Genomic DNA, 16,648 nt, shown 5'->3' with positions numbered 1-16,648 from the left:
AGGCACATCCATTCCATTTACAGTTACATTACATTATATAGTTTAACAATTGTTTAATATTTTAGTACCTGGCACTATGACTTGAAGAGAGGTAAAGACAATAAAAAACAGAGTTCTTAAAATGTTAAACATAGTTTGATCACTTCTGTATCAAGTTACTGAAAACTGAAAGGTGGAAAGTTGTTCTCTTTTGTTTACCTTTTTATTATCAGAGCTCACTTTTATCCTCTCTTGAAATCATGATTATTTCTTCTTGAAGTATAGTTGCCTAATTCAACCAATCACTTTGTTAAAATTATTATTGTATCAGTACTTACCAAATTTTTCCATCACTATAAGAAGACCATAAAATTTGAGGATTTTCATGACTAAATCTAATCCCAGTTAAACCTTCTCCATGTTCTAAAATAAAAGAGAGAGAATTTCTGACCCAAAATAAATAATCAAAATAAAACCATAAAAAAAGAAATATATAAATATTAATAGTGCAAAATAAAGGATTTTGTACTAATATTATAAGTGTTTAATAAGTGTCTTCTTAAAATCTGATTATGACAATGATAAATATGTAATGTCATTAAGTTCAGGTAAGAAATGCCAAATTATGTACTAACTCAACATTAGAAGCTTCAGTGAATAGAAAAAACATGTTAAAATACTAATATAATATTAACATATTGATAAGGATTGAGACACTTATTGTTAATGATATTACTTTATAAGAAAAGTATTAATTTACCATAATATTTTCAAGCACTATTAAGTAAGGTGCAACTTGGAACTTCAACTATATTTAATAACATACTCTCAAGTATAATATGGAATGGTGACTTGAATAGTATGACTACACTGTTTGCTAATTTAGTAATAAACAATAAAAATACTTTGTTATTACTGTTTGCATTACAAGAATAATTTCAGTAGTTACCTATTTTGATTGTCTGGGTGACATCAATACTACTAAAGTTTTGATTACTGGTGTAGTATTATTAGCATATTGCTGTAATTACTGATGCGATATCAGAATTATATCGCTTTTGATTAACAGTCTGATTCAAGAAGTAAACTGTTTTGATCACTGGAATGTTATTGGTAACATACTGGTTTAATTGATGGCATGGCATGAAAAGTGTATTGTTTCAACTATTGGTGTAATATCAATAGTTCATTATCATAACTTAGTATAAAACAATCATACTTAATTTTTCTATTATTTACAGTATAATGTATGAGTTTATGAAACAGTAACCAGTTTTGTTTTTTTATAACTTTAATTCTTTTCTTCAGGTCTGCAAAAGTACATACTTTTAATAGAATCTGTTTTCTGAAGTCCTTCTAATTTAAAAAGCTGGATTTTTCCATCAGATAAACTTGATGCCACCAAAGAATTTGAACTCCTGGATTTAGCAAAAAATAAATAAAAAAATTAAAATATCATGTTTGTACTTCAATAAAAGAAAAAGTTTGCTCTGAAATAAATTATAACCTTTTCCTCTTTGTAGCATTTGAATGGATATATTTTTCCAAAAAAACATTTATGATGAGTTAACTATTGAAAGATAGAAAAATAAAAAAATCTTGCATATTAAAATTGGGAAATGTTTTGGATCACTAGCAGCATGTTGTTAAATCCTGTAATGATATGTAGCAAATATACTTTAAATATACAATGTTTGAAAATATGTAACTTTGTAAAACAACTTGAATTATTAAACTTACTGTATAGGTTTTTGAGCCTCTAAGGTTCATTCAATACCATTATTTAACTTATGAAATTTAGACACACATAATGACTGGTATACTGTTCTCTCTTTAGATAAGTCTTAATGAAATGTTCAGAGCCAATTTACTTAAAGAAGCACTGCTATTTTGTTTCCATCCAAATCTCAAACTCCATTGGTTTGTCAATGACTGCAAAAAGAGATCCTTTTTACTAATAACACTATGTAACACAAATTTTGTTCCTCTATAGTATGTCTTATTTTTTAATTGCTTATGTTGTAACAGTATATAGAAAGTGGCCATTATTCCCTTCAAACTTTGCTTCTGTGACCTTGATAATGAAATTTAGAAAGTAACCTATTTTCTATGTAAAAAGAGGCAAATTTGCACATTTTCATTTACATAAGGTCTGAATAAAACATATGAATAAAAAATTACATGTATTTATATTAAAAGAATATAAATTAAAGCTATTTAAATTTTAAAAGATTTAAAATTTGTATAATATAAAATCTTATTATTCAAGCAAGCAAAAGTTGTCCATCTTATCTTCTAGAGTTTTCTTGCAAAGCTCGTAGAAAAAATAGTACCCAGGGTTTGTCTTGATCCCCAACAGGCATGCTGAAATATGCCTTGTAGGCTTCACACATTTTAACAGATGCTGTCACAGAGTACTTTTTCGCTCTTTCATTGATAAACTGGTATGCAGAAATACATCTGGAGAATGCTTGCAGTTTCTTGATGCCATCTCTGATAAAATCAGATAGGTCTATGTGTTAACTTCACGCAGTTAAAACTAAACTGAAGTGGTAGTGGTGAGCCCCTGTATATATATATTACCATGGAAAGTTCTAGAAAATTCTAAAAGATTCTTGAAAATTCTCGTGAAGTTCTACAACATTCTAGAGAATTCTTGTGAGTTTGAGAAAATTCTCTATCAGCTACTCAGCACTGAATCTACCTGGAATGTTCTGGAAAATGGGTAAATTTGAAATTTCATTACCCAGGTCACAAAAACAAAGTTTGAAGAGAAAAATAAGTCTTTTCCATTTACTTTAGGCATAAGCAATTAGGAACAAGAAAAAGTAAAAATTTTGTTACATAGTGTAATTTTTCAAAAATAAAATACACCTCTAATGTAAACAAATATAATGCAAAAAAATTTATATAAAAAAAAGTTAATTTGAAATAAGTGGAAAGATATCTAGAATACTATAACTTTTGCACAGACAAGTTTACTCTCACAAGGTAGAATAAAATAGCATTTTGGAAAACACAATTCCATTTTTATATAAAGTGAAAAATATTAAAATGGAAAAGATTTGAACAGACACCAAAATTGTTAGTAGTAGCGACTATATGTAAACAACAGGATAAGGCTGACAATTATACATAACACACTAAGGTAGTATCTGGCCATGAAATCAAATATCACATTTTAATGATTCTGATATTTTTATGTATCTTTGTTTTGAGTAATATGACCTGATATGACAGTTGCATAAATCACTCTGATTACCTCTCAATATCTTTTTGTTATTTATATGTATCACTACTGTCAAAGGCACCTCAGGAGCAGAATAGCCGGAAACACTAATTTTGACATTTTATTGAGTAACGACCTTAACCTGAACAACTTTAAATTAATCAATATTAATAAATTAAAGCAGAAAAAATGTTGATAATTGGATAGTTGAAATAATGAAAACAATTTTATTTAGTTGATTATTTTCATTATCATAACTTAAATTAATTGATCATTCTGCATGACACTATATTGATGTAGTTGACATTCACAGGTAGATTATTAATTGTTCAGCTCTACTTATGAAGCAAATTTTAAGCCTGCTAACCTTAAATCAGAAATATAATCAAAAATGCTACAGAGAGCCCTGACAAAATAAACATGTTAACATTAATTCAATGTCACACAAAGGGTTTTTTATAAATAAAATAAAGATAAGAAACTTGGAAGGAGAGTTGAGACTTGCAAGTTAGTAATGTTACCTACATGTAGCACAAGCAATAGTGCCCAAGATAATTGTTTTACTACTCAAGCATCTTTCAGTGACACAGAAAGAAATTCAAGGCAAAAGTTAGATGCAACAAAATATACAATCTGTATTAGGCAAAATAGTTGTGTAATTAATAGGGTACATGAAGTTGAAAATGGATAACAATGATATACATCAAACAAAAAAAGTATCTGATGACCAACAAATATCTTGACAAAAACAAAACTAAACAAGTATTGGTATCCAAAATGTTAAGATGGCTAACACAGCCAGTCCCATTACATTATGAAATAACAAAGTAAAAAAATCCAAAGGCAATCAAACATTACAATGTGTTGACAGTAAGAAAATATATAAGCAACATAAAAAGAAGAATAAGTAATAATATGTTAAGCATATGACCTTCACCATACCTAGAGCTGACAAAGCCTTTTGCCCAAAGTATACTTCAAATCTTGTGGTCAACCATCAAGAAAGAATAATAGAGGAGGAGGAATAGAAATATGTGAAAGAAAATATATAATCACATTACAGAAGGTTACATGAAAGCTGTTGCAGAGAGTCAGAAAACAAAAGATCCACAGGTGTGCAAAAAAAATTATATCATTAAGCTTGTATTTACTAAATCATCACTAGGCTGTGAAGAATAATTGACAATAAAAAACTTTTTTCTGGTGCGAGGTGATGCTCAACTCATTGGTAAATTGAGATAATTTATTTTAATCTTTTAGGAAAATTCTACAAAAACAATTATTCTATTCTTGACTTTCTTTTGTTTTGTATTTTATAATTTTCACACAGATGAAGAACCAATGACTCTGGCTGATAAGCTCTTTCACGTATATATGTCTATATTTTTCAAATACAATAAGAATAATTTTCATGATACTTCTTCCACATACCTGCTAATGACCAAGTCTAGAATATACAACTCTTCTTGGGCTTCTCCTCTCATACTGATTGAACTTGACAAACTGTACTCACTTTCAACTGTATCACTTGTGCCCATGGTAAGAGATAAAAATAAGTAATTCAACAAATGTTTGAGGCAACTGCTTTGAGGCGATCTATTGAAACCTGCAAAGAAACCATTAGGTCAGTTTCTTTTCCGTGGTCTTTAAATATCTAAAGTCTCTTATTCACTAATTTTTCCACTAATTAGTTGATTGAACTCTTTTTCAAATTTAAAGTGTCTCAAGGAGAGTGTTTAACACTTCCAATTGTCCAAAGGATGTTTCCTCCTATCAACACCATACCTTGTTAAAATTAATGCTCTAGCACTAAAACAAGGCCTGATGTAGTTTTCTCCAAATTGCTTTTGTGTGAATTAAAACAAAATCATACACTGATCTAATTTTTGTTATGATTAATATGAATAAAGAAATACATTTTACAAAATCATTGTTCCTCCATAAATATAAGCAGGGCATAGATCCTGGGGGGGATGGAGGGTATACATCCCCTTCATTTTAGGTGGGGGGTATGGTGCATACAATCATCCCCTCATACAGTTTGGTCTGTTGAATTGTTTTATTGCATCACAGGCCTACAAATTGTGTGTTTGTTCTTGTGATTCTCGTGTTCTTGCCAATCGAATTACATAATTAGGCCTAGATGTAGGCTTTTTCAGTAGTCGAAATGTACATCTTTAATATAGGCGTGCTTCTAAGCTTTTGATCTAGCGATAGTTCGTAGTATCAATCAGTAGGCCTAAGTATACATGCAAGTATCGTGGCAACAAGATTACTCTGTGACTGCATGTTTACAGCTTTCAGGTTCACATAATCAGAGATTACCAATTTGCAAATTGAACAGTCCACGTAAGTGGTTGCAAAAATCATCCACCCCCCCCCCCATCGGGCGTAAAAAATCTATGCCCCTGTATGTAAGCACAATACTGACAAAGACAAAAACATAAAAAGCAGGTTTATGATTAGACATAATAAATATGCAATAATCCCTGAGCTTTGAGCTAAATTTAAGTCTTCATGTAGCTATAAGAAAAATTTAAAGTGCTTTAATTTAATTAAAACACTGTGTAATGATGGTATTACCAAAAAATTATATACAATGTGCACCCATAAAGTAATAGAAATAATGTACTTTTAATACTTTATCATTGGTAGTAATAACACTGTATATTGATAAATAAAAGGGAAACTCATGTTTTGCATATAAAACTTTCTTTTAGTTACAGTAGTTTGCATTTGAATTCACAAAGTTTATAAAATGTAAAGGCAGTGGTATGTACTTAAAGTAATTAAAACAGTTTAGTGATCTGTCTAAACTACTTGCACATGAAGTTAGATATGTAGAGTTCTGAACAAATCTATATTTACATGCAAGACATCAAGGTCAAAACTATTCCACATGTGATACACACTAAATACCTCTAGTTCAAAAGACAGTTTGAGACAATATTATCAAAAATGACAAACAGTTTGTTTGTAATTAAGCATTGTAGGTATGTAGAAATACTGCTGTGTGTCACTGGTAGGCATGACAGACAGACTGAACTAATAAGAGATATTAGATCTAGCAATGCATTCAAAACCTTGGTATTATGGAGAAATATTAAACTCACAGGGTGATGGTAATTAGTAGTCAAAGTGTAAATAAAGAAGTGAAGTAATTCACATAAAAACTACTGTCTGAGGTGGGGCTCACATGGATGATAGCTCTATTTCCCAAACATCTTTCCCTTTGCAATGTGCAGTACCACCTACATCCACCCCTCCCTTACACATGTGGTGATATCATCTGTACTTAATTACTCTTAATTTTGTTACTGACAGATTAATTAAGTTTATAAAGCTTTCCATGCTCACATGGTAACCTCATCCATACTTCCTACATTTTAATTTCATTTTTACATAGTTTAATAAAGTTCAAAAAGCTCCCTACATATGCATACAAATTACTATTTTAATTATAAAGATAGAACACATAATAAATGAAGGAGGTCCTGAAAGTGCCTTAAGTAAACTGTATATTATATTCTAAAAATTATAATAATAAACATGTTTATTTTTAATAAAGCATCACTAATCAACTTTTGAAATAACAAATGATAGTAGATAATATTATACTAAATAATACACTTTGCACTAAAAAACATTAAAACAATAAATGTAAAACTATAAGCTTTGTCAAACACATACACTTGAATGCTTTAGCTCAATGTTTATGTTACATGAAAAGAAAATAATAAACTTGAGTTAATGGTAGTTGCTAGATTTTTATGATTTAGAAGAAACAAGAGATAATTGGAGACAAATGATATACCACAATTTAAGAAGTTTTAAGTTGACAGACAGATTTGAAAATTTACAAAATACAAGAAAACTTAGGATTTCACTAAAGAAAAAAGAAATTACGAGATCTAAAAAGGCTTATGAGAAACTACTGGTTAATAATGTCAAACAGTAAAGTTGTTTGTTTGTTTTTTTCAGTATGTTAAAGGTAATTAAATTGTTAAAATTAGGAACTAAGACCTTAAAAGATGCTAATGGCAAAGTTTTTGTTAAAAATTAGATATGTGAGTTTATAGATGTTTTCTTGTATTATGTTTTAGAACAGATGATGTTAGCATTATTCTTGAAATATGTGAAATAATGATCTGAATCACATAGATATTAATCTATTGATGGTAAGAATAAAATATTTCTAAATTAAAAAAAAAAACAAAAAACACCAGAATCAGACAAGGTTCTTCTCAGTGTTTTAAAGGAGGCAAAAGATAATTTTTGGTATATTTATAATCAATAGATAGGTGTTCAATGATTGAAGAATTGCAAATTTTAGTCATATTGTTGATAAGACTGCATTAATTTGTCTGTGTTTGAAGTACAAAGCTACACAATGGGCTGCCTGCACCCAATTTATGATATTGTGAGTCCACAGACGTACATCCGTGCCAAAAACTATATTTTTGTAGTAGGAAAAATTCTGGCGTATAATAAAAGAGGCTTTACAAAATCATTAAGAAAATTTACCAAAGGCAAATTTGCCTTTCTACTTCTTTTTATTTATTAAGATGTTATCTATTAGTGAGACATTCAAAAATTGTTTTGATAATTTAGCATTCAAAAGGCTAGAAAATTCACAATGATAAAAGATGGAGGAAGACTACTTGTCTTATTTTTAAAGTGATAAAATGGAGTAAAAGCAAAAGGTTGTTACTATATAATAATGGAGCTAAGTCAAATTGGTCTCTTGTTACTGGTATAGCTTTTCTGAGGACAGAGAATAGGATGACCAAGATAAGTTGATAAGTTAAACTAATATTTGACAAATTACCTTTAATTAGAGAAAGTGCAAGGTGATATATTTGGGTTATATTAACTTGGTTTACAAATTTAATATAGAGACATAGAACAGAACCAATTCAATACCATGACTGAATAAAAATACCTTGACATAGTGGTGAATTCACTTAAACTATCAAAGCAGTGCTCTGTTGCTAACATTAAAGCTACTATGAATAGCAAAATTGTAAGGGTTATTTGTAAACATGCTGATTAAAAGTCATGAGGTAATTCTCTGTATATACTAATCACTTGAAACAATGCACAGTCTTGGTCTCCTACTTAAGGAAGGATGTTAACCTTGAGTTATTTTGAATTTTGTGCAAAGCTACTCAAGGGATATCTGCACCAGCTGTCCCCAATTTAGCAGTAACAGTCTAAAAGGAAGGCAACTAGCCAAAATCACTCGCTGCTAACTCATGACCTTCTCTTTTTACCAGCAAACAGTGCAACTGGCTATCACATTATATTGCCTGTTGGCTAAAAGAGCATACACGTTCAGTATTAACTTTGGAAAAGATTCAAAAGAAAGCTACCAGAATAAGTAGTAGGACAGTTCCAGAGAAAAAATAATCTTAACAGGACAAACTAAGCTCATTCTATTTTCTCTTTAAAAAGTAACCTTATTGAAGTTCAAAAATTATCCACATAATTAATAGAATAAAGACATGATTTCTTTTTGCAGTATCACAAATATAAAAGAACAAAAATACACAAGTTTAAGATTTGGAAAAATATAGAACAGCCTCCAGTTATGATAGTTTTATTTTTATTACACAGCATGGTTGGTGTAAGGAATGAGTTGCTATGAGTATTAGCAGTAAAAGTCAGCACTTTAAAGGAGTTGAAAGAGAAATTTGATAATTTTCTAAAAAAAAAAAAATTGTTTTCGTTTCTAAACAGTGAGTGTGCAAAGACAGCCTTTAACTTTTCATTTAATTGTTGACAGACCAAAGATCCTCCATTGTATGTAAGTTACACAATAAAAAATATTTTGGCACCTAAGTTTAAGATGTTATTTTATCATTAATTTGATGGTGTAAAAAAATAAAATATCATAAAAAGAGTCACATTAATTACTCATTTTCTAGTTTTAGTCTTTTATTTCACAATTTTTAATATAACTTATAAGTATTATAATTTGTAAATGTGTGTGTATTGCATTCCATAAATTCTACTTTTAACATACAGGGAACTTTATTGCTTCAAGCTCGGAATAAATTTCAAACAAGTTTTACTTACTGAGCCGTCATAACTCGCACTGAATCATAGCCAGTTTATTGTTATACTAAATTCTGCACATGTCAATTGTAAAGTTTGCAGAATCGATGCTTATATTGATATTTAAAACAACAAGACCACTTTTCACTTCAAACTAGATCACAGTTATTAAAAATTGTGATAACAGTTACCCGAAGATATAAGGTGTTCACTCATAAAAGGAATATACAAGTTGCAAAACACCAGTTTAAAGCTTAATATCACTATTCACACACGATCTTTCACCTAAGTATATCAAACACATGTATACCATACCGCGCCATCTTAAGGTTATCTAATATGTTAATTGTATAAAAAAACAAAAACAGATTACTTACAGCTTATATAGATTATAGATGCAATAATTTATATATATATATATATATTAAAGCTATTATTGTTATTTTCAAAAATTTTAAATATATTGTAGTCATATGCAAGATAAATTTTTATTTGAACTTTTAATGAAAACAATCTCGCCATTGTAATTAGAAATAAATTGAGTATTACTTAAGTACGTTTTCAAATGAAATATATAACTATAGTGAATTTAGCTTTGAAAAATGAAATGAAAAACATGACTTCTTTTAATATGCAAACTGCCTAAAATAAATTTTATAAAGCAACATGAGTGAAACACTTAGGCAAAATGTTATGTGTGGGTTGATGAAATGTTACCAACTATTTTTATTAAAATGTGATTTTAAACAATTTTCGTTTAGCCTCTTTCAATGCAGTTTTGGTGTAATCACCTTGTCCTGAAAACCGTTGAAATCGTTTAGCTTTACGTGCCTTTGTGTCTCTTGTTCTCGATGACAGATGACTATTCTGGTCGTTTGGATACTGTCTCAACTTTGTCCAGCACTTTAAGAAGGGATCAACGACTGCATCATCCCTCACTGGCCAAGAAGGTAACATGTGTACGTTCCATCCAAAGTATGCTGTCAGAAAATTGTCAATCACGTAATGAAGCTATTGTAAAGAAATTAAATGAGATACTTTTATAGTTTTTTTGTTTTTTATTTCAACGTGAATACTTTTCTAGGTATTCGTCTAAAGAGAAACACTTTGATGATTTGTACATTGATCAAGTAGGGACAGTGTCTAACTGTGCATAGTAGTCTTTTGTAATGTAAAAAAAAATGGGTTTTTAGTCCATATGTTTGAGATTTTAGAAAAAAGACACATACATTAAAAAGAACTTGCATTATTTTAAATATTTATTTTTAATAAAAAATTACATCTAGAGTTCGATTACCCTCAGTGGATTCAGCAGATACCTCATGTGGCTTTGCTATAAGAAAACACACACACACTCTTACAAATAGAAGCTGAATACCTGAAACTAACAAATGACTGATGTATTTTCTGAAATAAAGTGAGAGTTGTGAGTTCTCTCCATAACACAAAGATAGTATTCAGTAATGGTCAACTTCAATTTCTATGATAATTCACAAAATTATCAGCAGTGGCGTGTTTAGGTAGGGGATAGAGGGGGGTCATAGTCTTAATGGGGCCCATTAATAATTTCATTCTATGTACAATTACATTGGATAGGGACCACAAAAATTATTAATCCCTGCATCCATACAATCTTAAATCCGTCATTGTTGGTCATTGTAAAAACCCACCTGGCATTTCAAGCAGATATACACAATGGCATCATGTCAGGTTTTGTACAAGTCAGTGCTTTAGTTATATGTACTGATATTTTGTAGCACTTGACCTCTCCTTATGGAACAAACAGATCTAGCTCTTCGAATTTGAGAGTAGTCAAAAGTGTAAAAAAAATAATTTGTCTTCAATATTTCAATCGGAGCATGTTGTCTACACGTATACACTTCAGCCACGTATTTGTTAAAGCACCAAAACAAAACTCACTATTTGCCATTACCACTTTTGGTTTTTTGTACATGATAACTTACACGATTTTGATCAAAAAAGTCAACTCTACTTATCCCTTCACTGCATTTCGCAAATATGGAATGTTATATTACACCCATCTTGTTGTTTTGATGCTGGACTATAATGCTTGCAAGCTTTTTTGGAAAGTACCAAATCATCAGTAAAGTTGTAGCAATAGCGACTTGGCTGTTATTATGCTATCTAACTATATTATACCAGCAACTGTATCTTTCAAAACATCAAAATAACATCCTTTTCTTCTTTTTTAGTTTCTTGAATATCACATTGTTTAGACGATCAGATAATTTAATTCCAATAATTTTGATGCCGTAAATTTTTTGGTAGTTGTAGTAGTAGTGTGGTAAATACATTATTAGCAAATTTATCCCTATATAGAGTTACTTTTTTTTTTAATAATTAAGCTTTCAAGAGTGACAATTTCTTTTCGCTGCTCTTTGCCTTCTTATAACTTAAACTTCATACAATAACTCCCAGACACATAAAGGAACTTAAATCCTAATTTTATTGGCTTTTCTCAAATAAGCTGTTTCAAATAATGGTGACCTATAACCTCGTCAAAGCTCCAAGTGTTTGGAATGGGGTGATAGAAGAACTGGATCTAGTTACTGAAATGAACACTTTATCCTTGGAAATCTATCTATCGACATTGCATTAGCAGTTGCAAAAGTGTTCACATCAGTCTCGCTTGCTCTAGACATTTTTTTTTTGTATGGCAGTTGTACGAAGCAGATAATAACAGTCTCAAAAACTTTATACAAATCTTCAACAGTTACAATGAATGTAAGATCTAAATGTTATTGTGTATAACGAACATATTCCTTACAAATACACAAACAAAGCTGTTCATCCCAAACATCTGAAATACTTTCACTGATTTAACATGATCAATCAATAATTCTGTGACAATAGCTGGAGGAATACCATCTAATGAAAGTTTATAAACAGCATCTCGTAGAGTTTCTGTCTGAATCCCACCAAATCAGATTTTACTGCATCAATAAAAGCTGTTTAGCACTTTCTTGAAATCCCGGCTGCAGTAGATGCAGAAGAATCTTGGACACTGGAAAAAATAAAGCTGTATAAGTAAAGGTGCTTGAAAATTTATGCAAACTGTATTCCGTAAAAGACTATCATATGAAATATCATACTATAAATTTTAAATTCCTTTATCTCAACTACAAATAAATGCGGAGACACCACATGTTTACTGGGTACCCTACAAAGCTAAGTATTCACAATTCTAATAACTATAATTGTAACTAAAAAATCACATTTTTTATCAAATTTCCTTGTTTCTGTAAACTAGAAAACTGAATAAAAAAATCTGAAACAGTGTCACATAATATTAGACACTCAAAACTACCTTTCAAATAAAAAAAACATTCTTCACACACGCCATGCAATGCAAGTTTGGAAGGACCTCAAGCTTGATCTATTTTTGGGTATGACATATCACACAATGGTTCTTTGAAGGCTAATAAAAACTCTTTTCATCTTCCATTACAGGTTACAATCTCCTTGTTTTTCAAACAGTTTGAAACTTAGTCAATATAAAATGTATTTTATTTAAAAGTTTTCTTTTAAGAAGGCTATCTGCGTTAGTCGCCCCTACTTTAGCAGTGTAAGACTAGAGGAATGGGAGGTAGTCATTACCTCGCAGTGGTAACTTGTGGGTTATTTTTTTACCACTGAGATTAACTATCATATTATAATACTCTAATGGTTGAAAGGTGAAGCATGTTTGATGCAACGGGGAATCGAACCCGTGATCCTCAGATTACAAGTCGTGTGCCTTAACCACGCGGTTATACCAGGCTATTTAAAAATTAGAACAGAAAATAAAGATAACAAATTAAATAACGTTGAAAGAAGATAAGTAAATTGAATAATAAGTAACATAAATAAAACAAAACAGAAAATAATTTATTATATTAAGGAGGACTTTACACTGAAAAACGGTATATCATGGAATGTAGAGACGGAAACTCTTCGTACTTTAAGCTTATGTAACATCAAATTGACAATTTTATAAGCAAATCTATATTTCTTATTTTAGTGAAGAACTTATATAAGTTTTAAACTTTTATTTTTTGTTTGTTTTAGCGCAACGCCACACAAATAGACTCCAAATTTTAATCTTGTTAAGTTCACAAACCTATTGCTGAGCCACTAGGGACACTGCTAAAACACTAGTGATGAAGGAGTTCAGCTTTCAATTTTAATGTTTTAAACTTCAGGTATATAGAGGTGTTGATTAATTTAAAATCATATGAATATTCTTATGTTGTTATCGTGGAAATAATGTTAATAGTAATTGTTTATTATAATTATTTTGTTTTCTAAAGCACAAAAGTAGTATTATCTAGTATTGGTGTTTCATGTGTCATATGTAATATTTTGGTTGATTTGAGGTTTTACGGCACAAAGCAATTAGGCTATCTGCGCCAGCATTAATAATAAATACGTTGACAGTTATTGTTGAAAATAAGTAAAACGAAAGCTTTCATTATGTTCGAACGCATTGGAACCATAGTTTGTAGCATAAACTAATAAAACATAGATTTGCAAAATATCGCTAGCTGTATTTTTAAGTCGAGAATGTGTTCTTGTTTTATATATTTCCACTTAATAATGTGAGTGTGATACATTCTGTTACTGTATTAGTATATATAGGAATTAGGATTGAACTTAGGTAGGATAAGTGATACTATATAATAAACTAAATAAATTGAGAGTTTTCAGGCATATTTTCTTTTGTTCAATAAGAAACAGCAAACGTAGTAAATTGTCCAAGTTTCTCCATATCTCAATATGAGCTTCATACATATGTATGTTTTCCCATTTTAGTACACATACCTTTAAGATTTTCTTTAAGAATCACCAGCCAAGACAGATGACATATATAGATTTCTTATTTTGTCCTATTAGTATTAATGCCACATTTTCTTTACCTAAGCTATCATTGTCATTGAACCTTTCTCTTTCTCTGAAAATCAACTTGCTGTGGTGGTTTGACAAAACCCATATGGGAGTGGGTGCACAACTGCCTTCTCCACACCTTGATGTCCATCTTTTCAAAGTCACTTCCTGACACAGATAGGGGGTTTAAGTTGATCACCACAAAGCAATGGTCTGTTGGTCTGTGGACAGACTGGTCTTGCATATCAATGCTTTCAAACTTCTGGTTGTTCATTAGATGTTGTATCATTTCCCATTCTTTTACAGGTTATCATCTGGTAATGGTTCATTTTGAAAACTAATGTGACCACTCATACCAATTAGCAAAGGAGTGCTAGGTCCAAAGATATTTGTTTCTTTTTCATGTCCAGACTTAATCTTTCCCTTGGAGTTGTCATTAGATTTAGTTATTTTCAGAGACATTTTTCCACCCCATTGGGAGACTTCCCAATTGAATGTATTTACTATGGGCCTCAATACAAAGTTAACCCTCTTTTGGTTCTTCGTTCAGCATTCACAGGCTCTGGCTGTTGATGCTTCCAGCCAGGATTGGTCTCACAGATATTTTTATATGTACCATATCATCCATTTGCTTCATTGAGTGGTTTCTCTAGTACACACTACATCATGCTGGATTCTCCTGATTGCACCTCATTGACCAACACAACTCTGGTTTCTGAGTCTCCAAAATCTATTCTTCTCAAGACTTGCCTCTTTTATTTTGTTTCCTTCCTTTTGCTTCATACTTGATTTTCCACTCTTCATACCAATCTCTCTGTCCTGCAACTTCATACATGGATTTCAGCTAGTCCTTGGCAATGAGATCTGACTTTATGAGGCATTTCACCTCCATGGAAATTTACCAGAGCAAGTGGGAAGTCTTCCACTCTTAATCTGTTGACAAGGGATTTCCTGCTATCAGGTTTTCAGTGGCTCAGATGGAGGAATTTCTCACTTGGCTTTTTGGCTGTGAGTCTTCAATCTCTCTGATTTTCATATATAGAGTTACACTCTACCATGCCATCAGTTACTCAAGACACCCTGAGGTTTTTAGTTTGGATATTCTGCCTGTGCTCATACAGTCATTTCAAACTCATAGGCATCCTCCCTTTCCAGAATGGGACATTAATGTGGTCCTCTGTACTGTGACTCTCCCTCCATTTGAACCACTTTTCTTGTACTCTTTGTTTCATTTGTTCCTTGAGACCTATTTCCTTTTCCTTTTGACTTGCAGGCATCTCCAATTTTATTTATTTACCCTTTATATTTTCCATATCGTTTTCATCCAACCTATTTTATCCTTTATCCTAATAGTTCCTTTTTCCTAACACTGTGGCAGCTCAAGAAGGTTATTCCTTCTTTTCTCCAATTATGCTACCTTCTATCTTCCATTTTTACCATTGTCCAGACCTTCAACTTTCAGTAGATAATTCCTCACTATTGAAAGATCAAAACTACAGCTTCAGGTTCAAGTCTGTTTGAAACAGTAACCTGAGTTTCATTCACATATGAACCTTCTTTCTTAGCCTTCTTGCATTGCACATCTTAGTAAACCTATTAGTTTCCTCCCTTTTTTTTTATCTTGTTAAGAACAATATTTATTTGAAGATTTTCTGCTTCTTTTCTTACTTTACTAACTCCCTCATCTTACCTTAGCTCTCTAATTTTCCTCAAATTAATCTTTAACCTTTTGATCATTAAGAAGCTTTATAAACAAATTCAATGAGTCATTCTGGATTTCCTGAAAACTACAACTTATGATTTAAAATAAGTTAGGCATTAATTAAAATATTTCACTTTGAGCATAATCAGACATTAAGGAGAACTTTATATCGAGCGGCTCGTTGGGTCGAGAAAATATTTTACATAGAAGAGCGAACAACGTTGTTCGCTCTTCTATGTAAAATATTTTCTCGACCCAAACGAGCCGTTTTCGCATATAAATTTCTCAACAAGTGGGTTTCTCGACATCACTGATTAAGAAGAACTTTGCATTGAAAAACAGTATATCATGGAACATAGAGATGGAAACTCTTCATACACTAGACTTTCATTAACTAAAACTACAGTATATGTACGTATGTACATATCACAGAAATTCACATATAAATTAAGTTCTGTCTCTTAGAGCATAAGTATATATATCTATATGTAGTAGAAAGTGAGGAATTCATTAGATATTTTCTAATTCCTTCATGTTAAGCATTATTGTAGGTCATACATGTGTGAAAACTAAGTAGTGGCATTTTTGTTGTTGACAGATTGGTGGTCTGTTACTTGCAAGCTATGAGTGACTCAGCTGAAAATGTATCATTTGCAGATAAACTTGCAAAGTTGTGTTACAGTCGTTACAAATCTTTGCCTAAAACTGGAAAACCTCAGAAGGGAAAGGAGTGGACACACATGTCAGCAATAGTGATTTCTTCTGATTTTCTACCAAAAGGTAATGTCCATTAACAT

At 30.9% G+C, this 16,648-nt stretch overlaps 2 protein-coding genes across 4 annotated transcripts in view; one reads left to right on the top strand and one right to left on the bottom strand.

Annotated features, from left to right (window-relative positions):
- Positions 1–306: 306 nt before the first annotated feature.
- LOC143250212 (nuclear pore complex protein nup43-like) lies at positions 307–9,594 on the bottom strand. The gene is made up of 4 exons (XM_076500695.1): positions 9,287–9,594; positions 4,640–4,814; positions 1,306–1,397; positions 307–402 (listed from the first exon to the last, which is right to left on the bottom strand). The coding sequence occupies exons 2-4, from the start codon at positions 4,744–4,746 to the stop codon at positions 314–316; spliced, it is 288 nt and encodes a 95-aa protein (XP_076356810.1). The 5' UTR covers positions 4,747–4,814; positions 9,287–9,594; the 3' UTR covers positions 307–313.
- A 3,808-nt stretch (positions 9,595–13,402) lies between these two features.
- The window catches only part of LOC143250388 (tRNA-specific adenosine deaminase 1-like), a 39,411-nt gene continuing 36,165 nt past the window's right edge, over positions 13,403–16,648 (top strand). For all 3 annotated transcript variants that reach the window (XM_076500834.1, XM_076500833.1, XM_076500836.1), the window contains exons 1-2: positions 13,403–13,467; positions 16,450–16,631. The gene's annotated coding sequence lies outside the window, so the exon portion shown is untranslated. The remainder of the gene's footprint in view (positions 13,468–16,449; positions 16,632–16,648) is intronic.

This window comes from Tachypleus tridentatus, chromosome 5 (genome assembly GCF_004210375.1).
Source record: "Tachypleus tridentatus isolate NWPU-2018 chromosome 5, ASM421037v1, whole genome shotgun sequence".
Taxonomy (NCBI): Eukaryota; Metazoa; Arthropoda; class Merostomata; order Xiphosura; family Limulidae; genus Tachypleus; species Tachypleus tridentatus.
Note: the sequence above shows the minus strand (reverse complement) of the source record. Positions and strands in the feature narration are given on the sequence as shown.

Coding starts and splice junctions, on each gene's coding strand:
- LOC143250212 (XM_076500695.1), bottom strand. CDS start 4,746: ATGGGCACAAGTGATACAGTTGAAAGTGAGTACAGTTTGTCAAGTTCA. Junction 1,398..4,639: donor CTAGACTTGGTCATTAGCAG/GTATGTGGAAGA, acceptor TGCTAAATCCAG/GAGTTCAAATTCTTTGGTGG. Junction 403..1,305: donor GAAAACAGATTCTATTAAAA/GTATGTACTTTT, acceptor CTTTTATTTTAG/AACATGGAGAAGGTTTAACT.